This window comes from Barbus barbus (assembly GCF_936440315.1).
Source record: "Barbus barbus genome assembly, chromosome: 45".
Classification (NCBI taxonomy): Eukaryota; Metazoa; Chordata; class Actinopteri; order Cypriniformes; family Cyprinidae; genus Barbus; species Barbus barbus.
Genome location: NC_136723.1, coordinates 13,782,241 through 13,799,837, shown reverse-complemented (window position 1 = coordinate 13,799,837; position 17,597 = coordinate 13,782,241). Strand labels below are relative to the sequence as shown.

The 17,597-nt window shown below is 35.2% G+C and overlaps 2 protein-coding genes and 1 long non-coding RNA gene across 3 annotated transcripts in view; all 3 read left to right on the top strand.

The window, feature by feature from the left end:
- kdm6bb (lysine (K)-specific demethylase 6B, b) overlaps positions 1-4,150 on the top strand; it is a 36,175-nt gene extending 32,025 nt beyond the window's left edge. The window contains exons 18-23 of the mRNA XM_079408610.1: positions 301-415; positions 509-696; positions 794-935; positions 1,022-1,148; positions 1,248-1,418; positions 2,435-4,150. Coding sequence (XP_079264736.1) covers positions 301-415; positions 509-696; positions 794-935; positions 1,022-1,148; positions 1,248-1,418; positions 2,435-2,458 — 767 coding nt within the window. The 3' untranslated portion in view covers positions 2,459-4,150. The remainder of the gene's footprint in view (positions 1-300; positions 416-508; positions 697-793; positions 936-1,021; positions 1,149-1,247; positions 1,419-2,434) is intronic.
- A 1,863-nt stretch (positions 4,151-6,013) lies between these two features.
- Positions 6,014-11,749, top strand: tmem88a (transmembrane protein 88 a). The gene is made up of 3 exons (XM_079407643.1): positions 6,014-6,395; positions 8,550-8,959; positions 10,134-11,749. The coding sequence occupies exons 2-3, from the start codon at positions 8,582-8,584 to the stop codon at positions 10,413-10,415; spliced, it is 660 nt and encodes a 219-aa protein (XP_079263769.1). The 5' UTR covers positions 6,014-6,395; positions 8,550-8,581; the 3' UTR covers positions 10,416-11,749.
- A 780-nt stretch (positions 11,750-12,529) lies between these two features.
- On the top strand, positions 12,530-15,655 carry LOC306864092. The gene is made up of 3 exons (XR_013783739.1): positions 12,530-12,724; positions 14,591-14,695; positions 14,814-15,655. It is a non-coding gene; the product is annotated as an uncharacterized lncRNA (long non-coding RNA).
- Positions 15,656-17,597: the final 1,942 nt, after the last annotated feature.

The window sequence follows — 17,597 nt, the reverse complement described above, 5'->3', positions numbered from 1 at the left end:
AAATGTTACTTGGAGATGTTAGCAGTACAATAAAATAAAATAAAATATTGAAATATATGATATGATATTTTTTCTTCATTTATTTATTTATTAAAATACACAACATTTCCATTTTTTCTGAATAGAATTTGTAAAATGTGACAATGTATTTTTATTTTAACCAAAGTATTTAAATTATATTATATTTTAATTATACAAATTATATTAGTAGACTTTATTAAATGTGACTTAAACATGTTTAAAATAAAGCAACAAAAGAAAACCTTTTTAAAAACTGAATGTCTGATTTCCTCTCTCTAGGACATCAGGAAAATAATAACTTCTGTTCAGTGAACATCAATATTGGCCCTGGAGACTGTGAGTGGTTCGCCGTCCATGAACACTACTGGAAAGCCATTAGTGACTTGTGCGAAAAGTAAGCATTGGATCACACATGGAAGTAATTTTTATGGCTTAGCATGATGACAAATGCGATTAAATATAAAGCAATATGTCTTCTGTGTGTAAGGCACGCTGTGGACTATCTGACTGGCTCGTGGTGGCCGGTTCTGGAGGACCTGTACCGTTCAAACATCCCAGTGTACCGCTTCATTCAGAGACCCGGTGACTTGGTGTGGATCAACGCTGGCACTGTGCACTGGGTCCAGGCCGTGGGCTGGTGCAACAACATTGCCTGGAACGTGGGCCCTTTAAATGGTGAGTCTATAGTGTAACAATAGGGGCGCCAAATACATCCACCAGACATTTACTGTAAATGTATTTGGCACTTGCTTCATGCCCTTTGTCTTTCCAGCCTATCAATACCAGCTGGCTCTTGAACGCTTTGAGTGGAATGAGATCAAGAAAGTCAAATCAATCGTCCCCATGATTCACGTGTCCTGGAACGTCGCCCGCACAATCAAGATCACAGACCCAAACACATTCAAGATGATCAAGTGAGTGCGGCGTTGCATGATTTGTGTCACTGAGACCTACTTTAAATGATTTTATAGTTCCATCTCCTTCTTGTCTTGTCTTTCAGACATTGTCTCCTCCAGTCCATCAAACACATTCAGATTTTGAGGGACCAGCTAGTGTCTGCAGGGAAGAAGATCTCCTATCAGAACAGGGTGAAGGATGAGCCAGCGTACTACTGTAACGAGTGTGACGTGAGGACCACCAACACTCAACACATTGATGGCAAATAATATGCTGTCATGAGATGTTCTTGTTGATGTACGTGACTGTGTGTGTGTGTGTGTGAACAGGTGGAGGTGTTTAACCTGCTGTTTGTGACCAGTGAGAGCAGCAGTAGGAAGTCGTATGTGGTTCACTGTGAGGACTGCGCTCGGGAGCAGAGCCCCAGTCTGAGCGGGGTGGTGGTGCTGGAGCAGTACCGCATCAGTGAGCTCATGAACACATATGATAACTTCAACCTGGTACGACAAACACTCTCATACACACTAATGTGAAAATATAACATGTAATATTTTATTTTACTTTCTCCTTTCGGTATGCTAGAGTTTATAATTTTGTGAAATGTGACCTGAACATTAAAAAAAAAAGAAAAAAAAGATAAATATGTAATGATATTTCTAATAATATTTCATTTAGTTTTTATTTATTTAATAAAAAGCATAATTTTGATTATGCAAAATAGAATGTTTTTTTTTTTTTTTTGTAAATTGTGACCTGCATGTTTAAATGAAATGTGTGTATATATATATATATATATATATATATATATATATATATATATATATATATATATATCATTACATTTTATTTTATTGTTTTTATTTCTAAAAAATAGTTTTCATTTTCTAAATGCAAATAATAATTATTACAATATTTTTGTGAATAGTTATCTGGACATTTAAAATAAAATATATAATATAGATTATATGTAATATTTATATTATTTTTCTTTAAATAGGCTTGATTTTAAAATGCTAAGTAGAATTAATCAAATGTGACCCTGATATGTTTAAAATAATAAATAAACAATAACAAAAGTAATGTTTTTTTATATAAATAAATAGGCTTAATTTTTAATATCCAAAATAGAATTTAAAATATTTTTGTGAAATGTGAACTGTATGTTTAAAATAAAATAGCAATTTGTAATGCTATTTTTTTAGTTTTATTTGAATTTTTCATTTTTATAAAATAGGCTTAATTTTCAGTATGCGTAATATAATTTATAATATGAAATGTGAGCTGGACATGTTATGTAATTAGTTTTTTAAACAGACTTGATGATTATGCTTTGTGAACTGTGACCTTGACGTCTTGGAAATAAAATAAAACTAAAATCCAAATAAATAAATATTTAAAAAATAAAATCTTCATTTTCATTATGCAAAATAGAATTGTTTTTTTTTTTTTGTGTGAAATGTTTCCAAGTAAAATAATCCATCAACGACATTGTAATGTATGAGTTTTCTCTTCCCAGGCTCCAGTCCCGTGCTGTAGGTGAACCTGATGTCTGAAACTACACAGCCATAACCAAATCTCCCACCCTCCTGCCCCAAAGCAGCGGCACAAACCTTACGTTCTCCTTTTTTTCTTTTTCTTTTTTCTTTACCAAAACCACTACTGCAGACTTAACAGAACAGCCAATCAAATCGCTGTTTACTTCACATTGTTTACAATACTATCAGCCGATGTCTCTCCAGCGCAGTCGTCTTCCCCTCAGCCAGCTACTGACGGGACATCTGATAGTTCTCACGCTCCTGATTACAGATCGACTAGAGTGGTGCTACATCATTGGACTTGGCTATCAGGTCACTCATCCACAATGGATAACTGCTGTGATTCCTTTTTTAAAAATTGTCAACTTGCCGAACATGTGCATTAATTCAGGTACTGATGTAGTTTAAGTTTTTTATGCAAATGGAAGACGATTTCACCAGTCCAGTTTGTCTGTGGTTTATCTGAGTAAGTGGTGCTTTGATACAACGTATATAACAGCGGGGGATTCAATTCTCTTGGAGCTGATGACCATTGCAGTGGCATTAAGTTTTTTCTGTTGTTTCGGTCGTGTCATATTTACTACAAGTCTGACCTTTGTAAATGGTATTTGCATATTTGACTGGGTGCTATTTTTTTTTTTTTTTTTTAAAGTTGTTAGGTTTTAAGGTTTTCGGAAAGAATAAAAAAAACTTTTTTAACAGTCTAGACTAAGACCATTTGGGCCTTGTGGTATGCATTTAGACAAAAGATGATTTCCTGGTATTTGATTAAATAAATAATGACATTTTTTAGAGCATTAAAATATCACGTGCGGTACAGTATATGTAACAGTTGTTCCAAAAAATACGGGTTTAATCTCAAACGTATTTGATTGCATTTGTCTGGAAAACCTTGTGTGTGTGTGTTATGTGAATCTTTTTTGTACAACTCAAAAAAACAAAAAAACATTTAATTCCTGCAAACTTGTGGCTTTTGATGCATTTCTCAGTCTTATTTTCGGAATCATAACTGAATTATTCTTTGTTGGTTTTGTTTTTATTTATTTACTCGTCTTTTTCTTTTGTATTTATTGATCGTTCGTGATGCTTCTCTTTTCTGAGACATGCGTATTTTGTAAATCTTTCTGTTGTGCTGATGTGGTGAGGCTTACGGGGGAACGTCTGATTCAAAATGGTGCTGATCCCCCATCCTCATGGGTCTCTCTCTGTATAAATGATCTGTAGGTTTGAAAACATGAATTTAATCTCACAAGTTGGTGCTTAGAACAGAGTCAGTACACTTTTATGAACTGAATGTCTTTGTACTGTATATTTAACACATGAAATTTGTTTGCTTTACATGAGGTACAGGATATTGTGACACGTGTCTGATTCCAGTCATCCTAGCTGTTATGATAATTATGACCTTTCCGATTTGTATCATTATTGATGAATTGCAGATTGTTGAGAGTTTTCAGATTTGCGTTCCATCCATACCTCTCGGACTTTGTTTTCAGGTTCGTTGCCATTTTTTTTGTTGTTGTTTTACTGTATAAAAAAATAAAATAAAGAAAAGATAAAATTAAAAAAAATAAAAAAGCAAAGGAAAACATTAAGGAACTGAGCCAGACTTGTCTAAAGCATTTTGTGATTTTTGTGTGTTATACCTGATATAATTCTAACTATAAAAAAAGTAATAAATCATTCTGATAAATTCCCATGTGTTTACGTGGTAAGTTATTTCTGGATTGTGTGTGGAAGTGTCTGTCTGTGAGTGGAAGCGGAGGCCTGCAGAGGTCAAGGGACAGGAGTAATGTTTTGCTGACACCTTTACTGCGGAAATCCTGGCTCCAAGGACAGGAAGACATGTTTTCCTCTCGACCGTCAGGATATATCTCGATTTTCACCATCCCTCCACACTTAACTTGTATATTTCAGCAGCACCCTTTTTATCTCCCTTTCCATGTCACCACTGCTGTGAATAAATAAATAAACAACGGTAAATTGTTTATTTACTCAGATAAAGTCATCCTGTTTTCACCCGTTAACTCGATATCTTATCCAGGTCACTCTATCACAGTCATTCTCAACTGGTGGTTCATGACCTGAAAATGTTTATCAGTTCTGATACAATCACAGACAGCTGCAAATAAAATGATGCTAACTCCAAATAATTACATGCAAGTAACCATACAATGGTGCATAGTTTGGACATCAAAATTAATAGGCTTCAAAAGGAAAGAGAAAATTATATATTATATTATATTATATTACATTTATTATAGTTTGGACAGCAAAATAAATAGGCTTCAAAAAGAAAGATAAAATGATATATATTATATTATATTATATTATATTATATTATAGTTTGGACAGCAAAATAAATAGACTTCAAAAGGAAAGAGAAAATAATATGATATGATATGATATGATATTATATTATATTATATTACATTATATTATATGGAGGGCCAAATTACTCATAATTAAATAATTTAATACATGTTGAAATATATAAATAAATTGTTAAATACATAATTAAATAATTAAATACATAAAGAAATGCAGAAATAAATATATAAATATTTATTCATTCATTAATTCATTTATCTATTTATTTTTTTATGTTTCCTTCAAAAGGAAAAAGAAAATTATATTATATTATATTAAATTATATTACATATCGGTTTAATATCTCTCAGGACATATCAGAGCTGTCAAGACTAATTATTTATATTATATTATATTACATTTTCCATGAAGATTTTAATTTATTCATATATTAAATCTTCGCTCATCTGATTCTGGCTTTTTAACTATTCCTGTAACTCGTTTACGTTCTATGGGTGACCGGGCCTTCTCTTCTGTGGCACCAAAACTCTGGAATTCTCTCCCTACTGAAATTAAACTGAATCTGCTGAATCCCTTAGTGTTTTTAAATCTTCTCTTAAAACATATTTTTTCCGGTTAGCATATATGTGATATGTTTCTCTGATTGTCAATCTCAATGTATTTTTTCTGTATGCCTTGGTAAAGCGCTTTGAGATGTAACTTTTAAAGGCGCTACAGAAAATAAAGTTTATTATTATATTATTATATATGAGTGTGAAAGGAATGTCCCTATGGCAGTTATAAGATCTAAGTAATAATAAATAAAATAAATAATTTAGTTGTTAACAAAATTGTGTTCAGTATAATATAATATGCAGATATTTTTTTTATTATTTTAATAACATTTTGGTCACACTTTATTTCCAATTCTCGCTATTAACAAACCATTAACTAAGACTTCTGCCTCAAACTCCTAATTTGCTGCTTATTAATAGTTAGTAAGGCAGTTGTTAAGTTTAGGGTTATTGGGGAGGATTAGGGATATAGAATATGGTCATGCAGAATATGTGCTTTATAAACACTAATAAACAACCAATATGTTATTAATAGGCATGCTAATAAGCAACATAAGAAATGAAAGTGTATAGAAAGTGTGTAGAGTGTGTAGTACCAAAGGGAGTCCAGGTCATCCATCTTATTGGGCAAACAAATCTCCTGGATAAGACTACGCCCCTACTGCCCGAAACCCCACAATCCTAAATGCCCCAGCCAGAGCAGCGGGAGGCCAGAAAGAGAAGCGGGAGCGGAGAGATATAACCGAGATACCAAGACAGGACATCTTCGTCAAAGGAAGGAAAGAGCGGAGCAGGAAAGGAGGAAAAGAAAGGGCTGAAATAGAGGAGTGAGCGTTCCACAGAGTTCAGTTTCACACAGAGCCAGTGGAGATTCTACAGGTGGACATGAAAACTAGATGAATAAAATGCATAGTAAAAATTATAGACTGGAATAATCCTCTCGGCCAGTGTGAAGGATTCAGTCGGGAAAGGAAATTATATAACAAGTAAAGGAAACTTTTCTGCAGGAGGAAAGGTGGTGTTTGAGGGAACGGACGACCAACTTTATTACTCTAATGTAAGTATAGAAAATGTTACACTTTTCATTGGGTTTGAACTTATGTAAATAACACTGTTTCATGTAAATGCCTTGTAGGTTTTACTTTATATCACAAATGTCCACAAAAAAAGAAAGATATCATATTAGAATGATTTCTGAAGGATCGTGTGACACTGAAGACACGAGTAATGATGCTGAAAATTCAGCTTTGCGTCACAGGAATAAAGTACATTTTTAAATATATTAAAATAGAATTATTTTTATAGTAATAATATTTCACAATATTTGCATTTGTGATCAGATAAATGCAATCTTGGAGAGCATAAGAAATTCTTTCAAAAAGATTATAAAATCCTAATTATTTGAAACTTTTGCCAGTAGTGTATGAATTACATTTTTTATGTATGCATATTTAAATAGGCACATATACATTTTAGTGTGGCCTATAAATCATGCAGGCTTTGAATAAATAGATTGCAAAGGTCTTTCAGTATGATGATGCGTTCAGGTCTGGTATCTTGGGCCAAGATTAAATATATTCTTAATTTTCAATACACCAGTGATAAACACTGTTTCATAGTTTAGTTCAGTTTGGTCTCTGTTCTGCTATATATACTGACCTTAATTCCCTAAAGACTGTCAGTGTACTGTCAAAACCCCCTTTATATATTTATATATTTTGTGGAATTTCCTGATATTCTGAATGTAAGATTAGTCATGGTGATTTAATCTTAGCAAATGTACAAATGCTTGCACTATTCACACTAATGAAAACACATAAACACTTATAAAATGAAATAAAATATTTCTATATTATTAAATATGTATGTATTAAATATGTACATTATTGCATATTAATCATATTAATATGTATATCTCTAAATAAATAATCAAATATAATGAAAATAATTTACCACTTACAATTTTATAAGTTTAAAAATAATTATTGGTAACTTTTGGTAATTATTGTCACTTAAATAAACACTTAAGTGAGACGGGCCATTGAAAACTTCCTTAAGGTCACAGCAAATTGCTCCTTTAAGAGTTTAAAAGGCGATTGTGTGGGAAAGGTTTTTAAATCAAGATCTTGATGACATCGGAACTATTAATGGAAGCGTGATATCATACTTGTATTCACTAAAAATTGGGCCCACTCCAAATAAACAAGGGTAAGCAGAGGACTTATTCCTAGAAAGAATAAGCAAGCATGTGACCTCTGACTTCTGATGTCACAATCTAAAACATGAAGATGATCTGTGCTCTAACATCTGTCCTTATACTACTCAATGTGTATTATTGATCAAAGAGACTAACCTGAATAAATCAGAGGAAATGTTATGTTTTCCTGACATTCACTTGCTTAAATGGTTCATGAGGATCTGTAACAAGCTGTTAAAGGCTATTAATGACTGTTTCTTTAGGATGTTGCTCTTTTAGGGTTCCGCTATTTCATAGTATTTCTGGTCTGGTCAGCATTCGGGGTTTCCTGATGAGCCATTCCAAAGTTATTGTTTTGTATTTTTTGGTCATCCTGGAGATCAGGGTGGGGTCAGAGGCTTCGTTTCCTTATCCTCAGTGTTAGTTACCGCCGTTTGCTTTCTCTACATTTTACCAGACCTGTTTCGAGAAATATATAGTCCACAATTTTTAGTTTCCACCAACAATTGGCTATTCTTGATTTTATGCAAGTTAAGCTCAATCGACAGCATTTGTGGGATAATGCTGATTAACACAAAAAATACTTTTTCAATTGTCTCTCTTTTTCTTTAATAAAAAAAGCAAAGGTTTGTGTTGCGAGGCACTTACAATAGTGAGTCGGGCTAATTCGTAAGATTAAACAGCTTTACAGCTCAAATAATACACAAGTCTTAACACAGGAATTAGTGTAAGTGTTTTTATAAAATTACAAGCTCCACATATACTTCACTTTTAAATCCTTCAAAAATGGGCTTATTTTGTCTCAATCTTTTTCTTTTTTCTAAGAACTTTTCTGTGGAAATCAACATTATGTCACAAACAGCCATTAGCCTACTGTCCACTGAGCTTAACTGGAATATTCATTGAATAGGCTAGGCATTTATTGCTGTTAGCATGACTTAAAGGGCTATTTATTGCTGTTTGTGGGCAGTTTACAGAGCCAATTCATTATTTTGAATATTTCTTTTTTGCCAGCCAAAAACTATACTTTAATACCTGAAAGACTGATGAACGGCAAGATGAGTCTTTCCCGTAATGGTACCTTGGAGAAACCTGTGTCCTTGCAGACCGCGACGGACCGAGGGGAGCTCGATTCCCCTCACCCACGCCTCCATCACACTGGCTCCATCTCCTCCAGTACTCCAGCAAATGTGTCCAGCTCAGGTGTGGTGGTTCCTCCTCCGTACTCGATAGCAGGCAGTGAGGTGTATGAGTCTCCCCTGGAGCTGAGGGGCTCTATGGACTGTTGGGCCTGTTCTGTTCTGGTAACGGCACAGAATCTTATCATCGCCGCCCTCAATGTGGGTCTGGCTGCGTTTATCTTCGGCCTCATCCTCCTGCCTTCGCTTGTCATGGTTGTTTTTGGCTTCCTCTGCCATTCAACGGTAAGTGCGGTTTCTGATGTTATGTAATGAATAAGTAACGTCCCAGACAGCAATGTTGGACCAGATCCGGCCCACATCTGGCCCGCGTGAAATCCATGCGGGCCAGATGTGGGCCGGATCTGGGCCGACACTGTGAAGTTACTATCCAATCCTAATTAACCAAATTCACCTGACCGATTGGCCAGTTCCTGTTTGTACATTACATGTTAAAAAAAAAAAACATTTGAGGTTTGGTACAAAAGTTTGTTGTCGGTAAGATTTTTTTATGTTTTTGAAATAAGTGCTGAAAGAAGTGTTTTTTATTACAATTTAAAAGGTTAGATCCACATCTAGGTGGTGGAGATGGGTGGGTTTAGGGATCAGGGGGTGGAGACGGGTAGGTTTAGGTATATGTAAGGTGGGAGGAGTTGGATCTAGATCCAACCACACCCCCTGGATCTTGTGTTCTGCAGTGAGGACCATCTCGAATTTTCATGTCACGTGATCTTTCAGAAATCATTCTAATATACTGACTTGGTGCTTAACATTTTTGTGGAAACCATGATACATTTTTCAGGATTGTTTGATGAATAGAAAGATCATATGATCAGCATTTTTTAAATATAAACCTTTTGTAACATTATAAATGTCTTTACTGTCAGTTTTGGTCAATTTAATGAGTCGTTGAAGTGCTAATTACTCACCACAAACTTTTGAACGTTAGTGTATATTTATGATACCTGCTATTATATTTTAATCTTTTTCTGTACTTGTTCTCACATACTGTGATTCCACCCCAAATTTAATCTCTCTCCCTCCAAAAGAAATTAAAACAGCTCGGATTGCTCTAGTGTCATAGCACTAAACTGCCCAGAGTTCAGTTCAACTAACACAAATCACCTGGGTGAGAAGAGGAAATAAACTCTGTTACATGATCCTCTCTTTATCATTTCCCTGTGTCAGTGATCAGTTAGCTGTCTCCAGCTGAGCAGCCTCAGTCAACTCCCATTGCTTCACCATAAGTGATTGTTTTTATAAATTTTCTTATCGCTGGTCAATGTAATCATACTCTTATCTGAACTGACAATATATATCAGACACACTTTTTACAGTACTTTCAGTCCCCTCCCTCCTTCTCTTGTGAAATCTTCCTAACTAACTCCTTTTCTTGCACTCCTCCCCATCTCTTCCAAAGGTTCAGCGCCATGGTACTTCCGTCTACTGTTCAGATCTCTTAGATGATGGAGGCTGTGTGGCTTTACTAGTGGTGGGGTTCCTGCTGCTGGCGCCGCTCCTGGTTCTGGCTCTGGCCGCTTACTGCAGGATGGCACGCCACCTCCAGCTGGGCCTGTGCTTCATCCCCTACAGCCGTGCCGTCTACAAGAACCTGCCTGCATCACGTCATCGAGGCCTGGGGGGCTGTTGTGGCCAGCAGGGGGCAGGAGAGAGCGAGGGAAAGGGTAGTGTGTGGGTTTGAGCAGCCTAAAAGAAGAGCATGGTGAATTTAATGTGAATAGCCATAGCAAAAGGTCACATACAAAAAAAACAAAAAACAAATAGTACTGATATGTCAATAGCAGTTCCATGTTCTCAGCAGTTTTACAAATTGTGCATTTATAAGAGTCTTTTTACCCTTGCTTTTGCAGTGACATTTTTTCAGTCCTTCTTAACTGGATCAACCTATAGACCATACATTAAACCCTTACAATCTGACTTTGCTGCAGTTGGAATTGAACTGCTGGTTCGTTTGGCCAGATGAGAACTGGCCCCCCGACTGAGCCTGGTTTCTCCCAAGGTTTTGTTCTCCATTCTGTCACCGATGGAGTTTTGGTTCCTTGCCGCTGTCGCCTATGGCTTGCTTAGTTGGGGACACTTCATTTCCAGCGATATTGTCAACCTGATTGCAAAGACACTATTTAAACTGAACTGAGCTGGATGATGACATCACTGAATTCAATAATGAAATGCTTTTAACTGAAAATCTTTTTTTTATCTTTTCATTTTACATTATTGACACACTATTTTCCTTTTTTGATATTGTGCAGTTGCTTTGACACAATTTACATTGTTAAAAGCGCTATATAAATAAAGGTGACTTGACTTGACATAGTCGGACATGGTGACATAGCACCATATTTCATTTTTGACAGGAATGAAAACAAGGCTATGAAGGATAGAAGTACAGTGTGTTCAGTGGGTTTTACTGTTGTTTAACAACATTGTTCAGCTGACAATACATCTTACTTTTTGGTTTTGAAAGTTCTGAAAATTACATGAACTACACTCTAAAAAATAAAAGTTCCTTATTGGCATGAATGGTTCCACAAAGAACCTTTACCATCCATGGAAACTTTTAATTTCACAAAAGGTTATTTACAGTGAAAAAAGGAACTTTAGATTATTAAAATGTTCTTCACACTAGACAAAATGGTTCTTTTAAGAACTGTTCACTGAAAGGTTCTTTGGGGAACCAAAACTGGGCATCACTGTGAAAACTCCCTTTTGGAACCTTTAGTAGGATCTTTATTCAGTGCGTGCCATTGTAAAGACAGTAAGTCTATCCCTCACAGCCTCGTTTTCATACATGATAAATTCAATATGGTGTCTAACCTAAGGTCTGTAAGATGGTGAAAAAGGGTGGAACTATTTTAAAAAACGAAATGCATATTGTAATGTTGTTACTTTGTATAATGTGTCTGCATTTTTTGTATTTTAGTGATTTTTGTACAAAAGAAACTATTTGTAAAAATGTTCTTATCACTGTAAGAACACCTCTTACTACTTAAAAATTAAATAAAACATTCCCAACATAAATGTATGAAATTTCAAAAATGGTCAATGTGTAGCAAGCTATTTAGTCATTTTTAGTGCAGCTGATATTCTCTCATTATCCCATTACACAATCGTACACACTTTTCCCATGCACTGTTGTAAATTATTTCTGTGGATCCAAACAAAATTTCAACAATAACTAGACTTTTTTTTTTCTTTCTTTTTTTACTTTTTGAAAAGAAAATTACTTGACTGTTGAAACTTACCCCAATACTAAAATGTTGTGGGGAGTTAAAGGCATAGTTCACCCAAAAATGAAAATTCTGTCATTAATTACTAACCCTCATTTCATTCCAAACCCATTAGACATTTGTTCATCTTAAGAACGCAAATTAAGATATATTTGATGAAATCCGAGAACTTTCTGACCCAAATTGATTTGGCCATACCACCCCAACCTTATGCTAAATTGCATCCAAATTTTCTGATTGGCTAAAAAGGTGAAGGCTGCATTTAACTCAACCTACACACCGAATAAGTTAGTTTAATTTCTCAGACATATATTTCAGTGATAGGCCTATCTGTCAGACACAAAAGGCAAAAAATCTCTTACAGCAGCTTTAATTGCCATTGGTTTATTTATTTATTGAGTGCAATTTATTAAGAAGGACAGCTAAGACAAATGCTGAAAAAAGGGATAAATGTACTCAGACACTTCTGAGGTCATGAGCTTTTGTTGTGGCTTGCAGGATTAGTTATTTAAAGCCTCAGCCGGTGGAAATTTCCCATGGCGTTCCGCGCACGCTCAATCAAAGCTTTAATACGCAACCGTGGTAACGGAACAGGCAGTACAGCATCAGTATCCGCCGGGAATGCGACCTGATCACTGCCATAACACGATCTCTATAGGGACCAGCAAGAGCACAATCTCATGGAGCCAGAGTTTCAAACGCAGCAGATCCAACAGATCACTGGATAAGACACGCGGCGCCACTTCGTTCCTCTACACTACAGGTAGCCTACGTTTGTCAAAAGTTGGTGATTGAAGTGTTTAAAATGGGAGTGGTTGACGTAGGCAAAGATTGTATACAACATTTTAATATGTATGCATCATGCATAAATGTTTAGTGTGATTGACAGAATAATAGCTACTACTCGCGCTTATATGCCCAATAACTATATTATTGCTACTCCAACGTGCATATTTTTATTATTATTATATTTTTTATTTAAGTTATTGCTACAGTTATTATGCTATCCTGAAATATAAGTTATATAGTACTGCATATTTACTCTGCATTTCAATAGATTATTAAATAGAATAACATTTTACTAATAAACAATACTGCTACTACTATAAACAATGTGATTATGTCAGTATGTTGATGCTGAGCTCTTGGTTATCTGGCTTTGTACTCATTTGATCGGTGGTGTGTTTGTGTGCAGCGCGCGCCAAGTCGCTCTGGTTTGATTTTCTTAAATGAAGGATTAATCTCCCTTCGGTTGAGTTTTATGTAAGATACTTTTCATAGAACTACAATTCTTTTTTGCTTGAATCTATAGGCTGAAGGTATGGTGCTCAGTCAAAGGATCAGTGAGCACTGGAGTGAAGAGGGTCTTGGCAAGTTTCTAACTGTTGATGTAAAGGAGCCCAAAATATTATCATATATCATCAAAAAAAATTGCAAGTTTGATATTACAACTAATATATATATATATATATTGCCAGTACTAAAGCACATACTTTGTAAATACAAAATTATATATTAAATTTAAATAATTTATATTATACATTTAATGGATACATATATAAAGTATTTATTTATTTACATTAATTTATTCAAATGTTCCACAGCCTGCATTTTTGTAACCCCCCTGGCTATAATAATAATAATAAATATGATTATTATCATCATTATTTTATATAATAACATAATAGTAATAATAATAAGATTAGTATAAATAATAATATTTTTATTATCATAAAAACAATATTATTTATTTATTCATTCAATATTTTACCTCTGCAGTTAGCCAGATCAAACATTTTAATGTTGTGCGAACAAACATTTAAAGAATGTGCTATTTCAATATATAAAATATTTTTTTAAATCTTATTCTACATTTTTTTTACAATTTTCCAGAAGTATTCTTTATTTGTTTGCTTATAACAGTGTCTGCTAAATAAATAAATAAATACAAATACAACATTGTAAACGTTTCAATAGTATAAAGAACATTGATTTGTTCTTTTTTTATTTTTTTTTATTTAATACATTTTTATAAATTTTTGTTTTGAAAAATATTCTATCTCTGGTTGCTAAATTTGGCAAAACTGGAAATATATTTACAGCACACTTTACTAAAATTATTTCTTTGTAAATTCAATACAGCTGTCACATATTAAACATTTTAATGATTTATACAAAATAAATCATTGTCCCATTCTGCTAAATACATGGGTGGTTGCTAAATACATGCTCATTATTTACTTAACAAAAGTGTCCTGTTGCTATATAGCTGTTCCCTTCCTGTAGTTAAATTTACGTACACTGAGTCTGACTTTGTGACTGATTGTGTAGTCAGAGCTGGTTGTTCTTGGCCGGTTGTCCCAGCCCTCCGAAGTGGGTCAGGGAACACAACTATGCGCCCCACTCAAGTGATATAGCAGCGTTACAAGCCTCAGACACGACTGAAGATTAATCCTCTCAGGATGAATGAGTTCTTTGTTTCTTTGAGCCATTATTAGCAATCTCCCGCTTTCACCTCTCAGCTAACGTTCCGGTCAGAGAAGTGAGATAAGCTTGAAGAAACAAACACAATGGCACTGAAAGTCCATATTCATCAGTCAGTAGATCTTACACTTTATGTTCTCTCCAGACCTCTAGATTGTGTAAACCATGGGTAAGAAAGTCTTGCAGTGTTTTCCTTGGTACAAACGCTGTAAAGACCGGGGTAAAAGCAGGCTGTGCCCTCCTCCGCCTGGTAAGTCACCTTGTTTACTAAATTTTGTCCTGATATGTTGCTAATGAAGTTATAAATCAAACTGTCTTTCAGTAGTCGACACTGAACATTAATTTCCTCTCTCTCTTTATGTTCACAGTGCCATCTGTTGAGGTGCCACCTGGCTTCTCTCCGACAGTCTCCTGGGGTTACGACGGAGAGGAAAGCGCCGCACGTCCCGTCTATTTTTCCCATAAAGCGCGAGTTGTTTATCGCCACCAGATGGATGGCAATATTATCGATGCCACCTGCTGACCTCTGGGCTTCTTTCCCAGAATCCTTTGCCTTGTACCTGGCTGTAGACGTCCAGTGTAGAGGAGCATCGTAGGAGCCTACTAGACTGTTCCGTCCTGTGCAATTAAAATAAATCTTTTGTATTTAGTAAAGATGTCACAGGGCTCCTCCGGTTCCTCCATCCTCTCGTCATACCTGGCATTCACCTGTCTTGTACTTACTGTGTTGAAATATAATATAATGTTTCAAGGGAGACAGAGTGATGCAGACCACATGGAATGGAAAAACAGGAACTGAGCTGGATTTTATAAATACAAATGTAATATGTGTTTTGTCGTGCAAATCTGATCCTGGATGTATGATTGCCCATTGTTTTTCAGAGGACAAACCATGACTGGTTTTTCAGAGGTTCATGAATGCATTTCAGGCAAAAGATAACATTTTGTACTAATCACTGGAATTATAATCTAAAATTTATGTACATTTAGAAATTATGATGATATATTTTGTTTCTTATTCTCTGGTTATGTCAAAGAAGTTTAAGTATTGAATAAAATTGTTTAAATATATAAACATATTTCTATTGTTAATCTTTGTCTCATTTAAATAGAATAAATTGTGCTTAATTGTCATAAAAAACAATTCCCTTATTGTACAAAAAGGCTTTATTTTGTTTGTGCAAAATATAAATTCTTATTTTGGACTGGGAGTAAAATATGATCTGGACATGTTATTGGCAGACTTGATATGTAAAGGGCTAAATCAGCCATTAAATTGAGTATTTCAACTTTAATACTAATTAATGCAAAATAAAAATGCAGCAATATATTCCCATCTATAATGTGTTGGGAAAAATAGCAAGTTTGATATTACAAGAAAATGTTACCAAACTAAATAATCTAATTTTATTATTAAATTATTAAATTAATGTTTACTTTGTATAACATCTCTTTTTCTACCTACTATAAAAGTAATATTAGAGTTTGAAAATTATCAAGTTTAAGTTTATTATTAAGTTTAAAATATGGCTCAGATATGTATTTTACAGTTGAATGTTTTGAGTCTGAGGATATTGAATCAGCCATAAAATACTGACTGGTGAGAATTTAAACTTTTAACTTTAAGGCTACATTATTTGTTTAAAGCGGTCATCGGATGCAAAATTAACTTTACAAGTTGTTTGAACATAAATGTGTGTTGAAAGTGTGTGTACACATCCATCCTATAATTATAAAAATCCACCCAGTGTTTTTTTTTAAATCCCCTTTTTCAAATCAGGCTATTCTGAGAGCCCTGTCAGAATGATGTAGTTATGTACAGGCCCCTCCCACGATAGTTTATTGACAAGACCGTCTTACCTTAGACCCTGAGTGAGCTGTCATCAGTCCGCCATTGTGTCGACTCCGGTGCAGGGGAAGACAAGATGACCCGATTAAGCGATTGAAGTGTTTAGTTGTTGGATGTAATAATGAATATAGCATGTCGTCATTTACTCCCGACATCTGAGACGCTGAAGACGCAGAGGATTAACGTTACTTTCATTTTGAAGGGAATGCGCCGATCCCAGATCTACATAAATGCATCGATGTTTGCCCGAATCATTCGTGATCCAGCTTTATCTACAGAAGAAGTTAGTATAAGGGTTTTTATGAATCTTTGCAAATCACCTTTCCTAATAATGTGCTAGTTAGCCAGTTTAGTGTGCTCCATAGATATACAGTATCTCACAGAAGTGAGTGCACCCCTCACATTTTTGTAAATATTTTAATATATCTTTTCATGTGACAATACTGAAGAAATGATACTTTGCTACAATGTAAAGTAGTGAGTGCACAGCATGTATAACAGTGTAAATTTGCTGTCCCCTCAAAATAACTCAACACACAGCCATTAATGTCTAAACCGCTGGCCACAAAAGTGGGTACACCCCTAAGTGAAAATGTCCAAATTGGGCCCAAAGTGTCAATATTTTGTGTGTCCACCATTTTTTTCCAGCACTGCCATAACCCTCTTGGGCATGGAGTTCACCAGAGCTTCACAGATTGCCACTGGAGTCCTCTTCCACTCCTCCATGACGACATCACGGAGATGGTGGCTGTTAGAGACCTTGCGCTCCTCCTCCTTCCATTTGAGGATGCCCCACAGATGCTCAATAGGGTTTAGGTCTGGAGACATGTTTGGCCAGTCCATTACCTTTACCCTCAGCTTCTTTAGTAAGGCAGTGGTCGTCTTGGAGGTGTGTTTGGGGTCATTATCATGTTGGAATACTGCCCTGTGGCCCAGTCTCTGCTTCACAGTACATGTTGGCATTCATGGTTCCCTCAATGAACTGTAGCTCCCCAGTGCCGGCAGCACTCATGCAGCCCCAGACCATGACACTCCCACCACCATACTTGACTGTTGCCGCCCCACACGCTAGACACCATCTGAACCAAATACGTTTATCATCAGACCACAGGACTAGGGATGCAACGATACCAATTTTTCAGAACCGATCCTGAAAATTATGAGTATCTGCTGATACTGATCCAGCAAAAGACCCTAAAGAATCATATCAACTTGTGTATAATGGGCATCCGATGACCCCTTTAACAATTGTTGTTTAATTGTGTCTGTTCAAATAAAAGCCCTCAGACAACAACAACAGATT

What these genes read in the sequence shown, in the direction of transcription:
- tmem88a (XM_079407643.1), top strand. Translation starts at nt 8,582, where the DNA reads ATGAACGGCAAGATGAGTCTTTCCCGTAATGGTACCTTGGAGAAACCT. An exon ending in GCTTCCTCTGCCATTCAACG is followed by an intron (nt 8,960 to 10,133) that starts GTAAGTGCGGTT and finishes TCTCTTCCAAAG; the next exon opens with GTTCAGCGCCATGGTACTTC.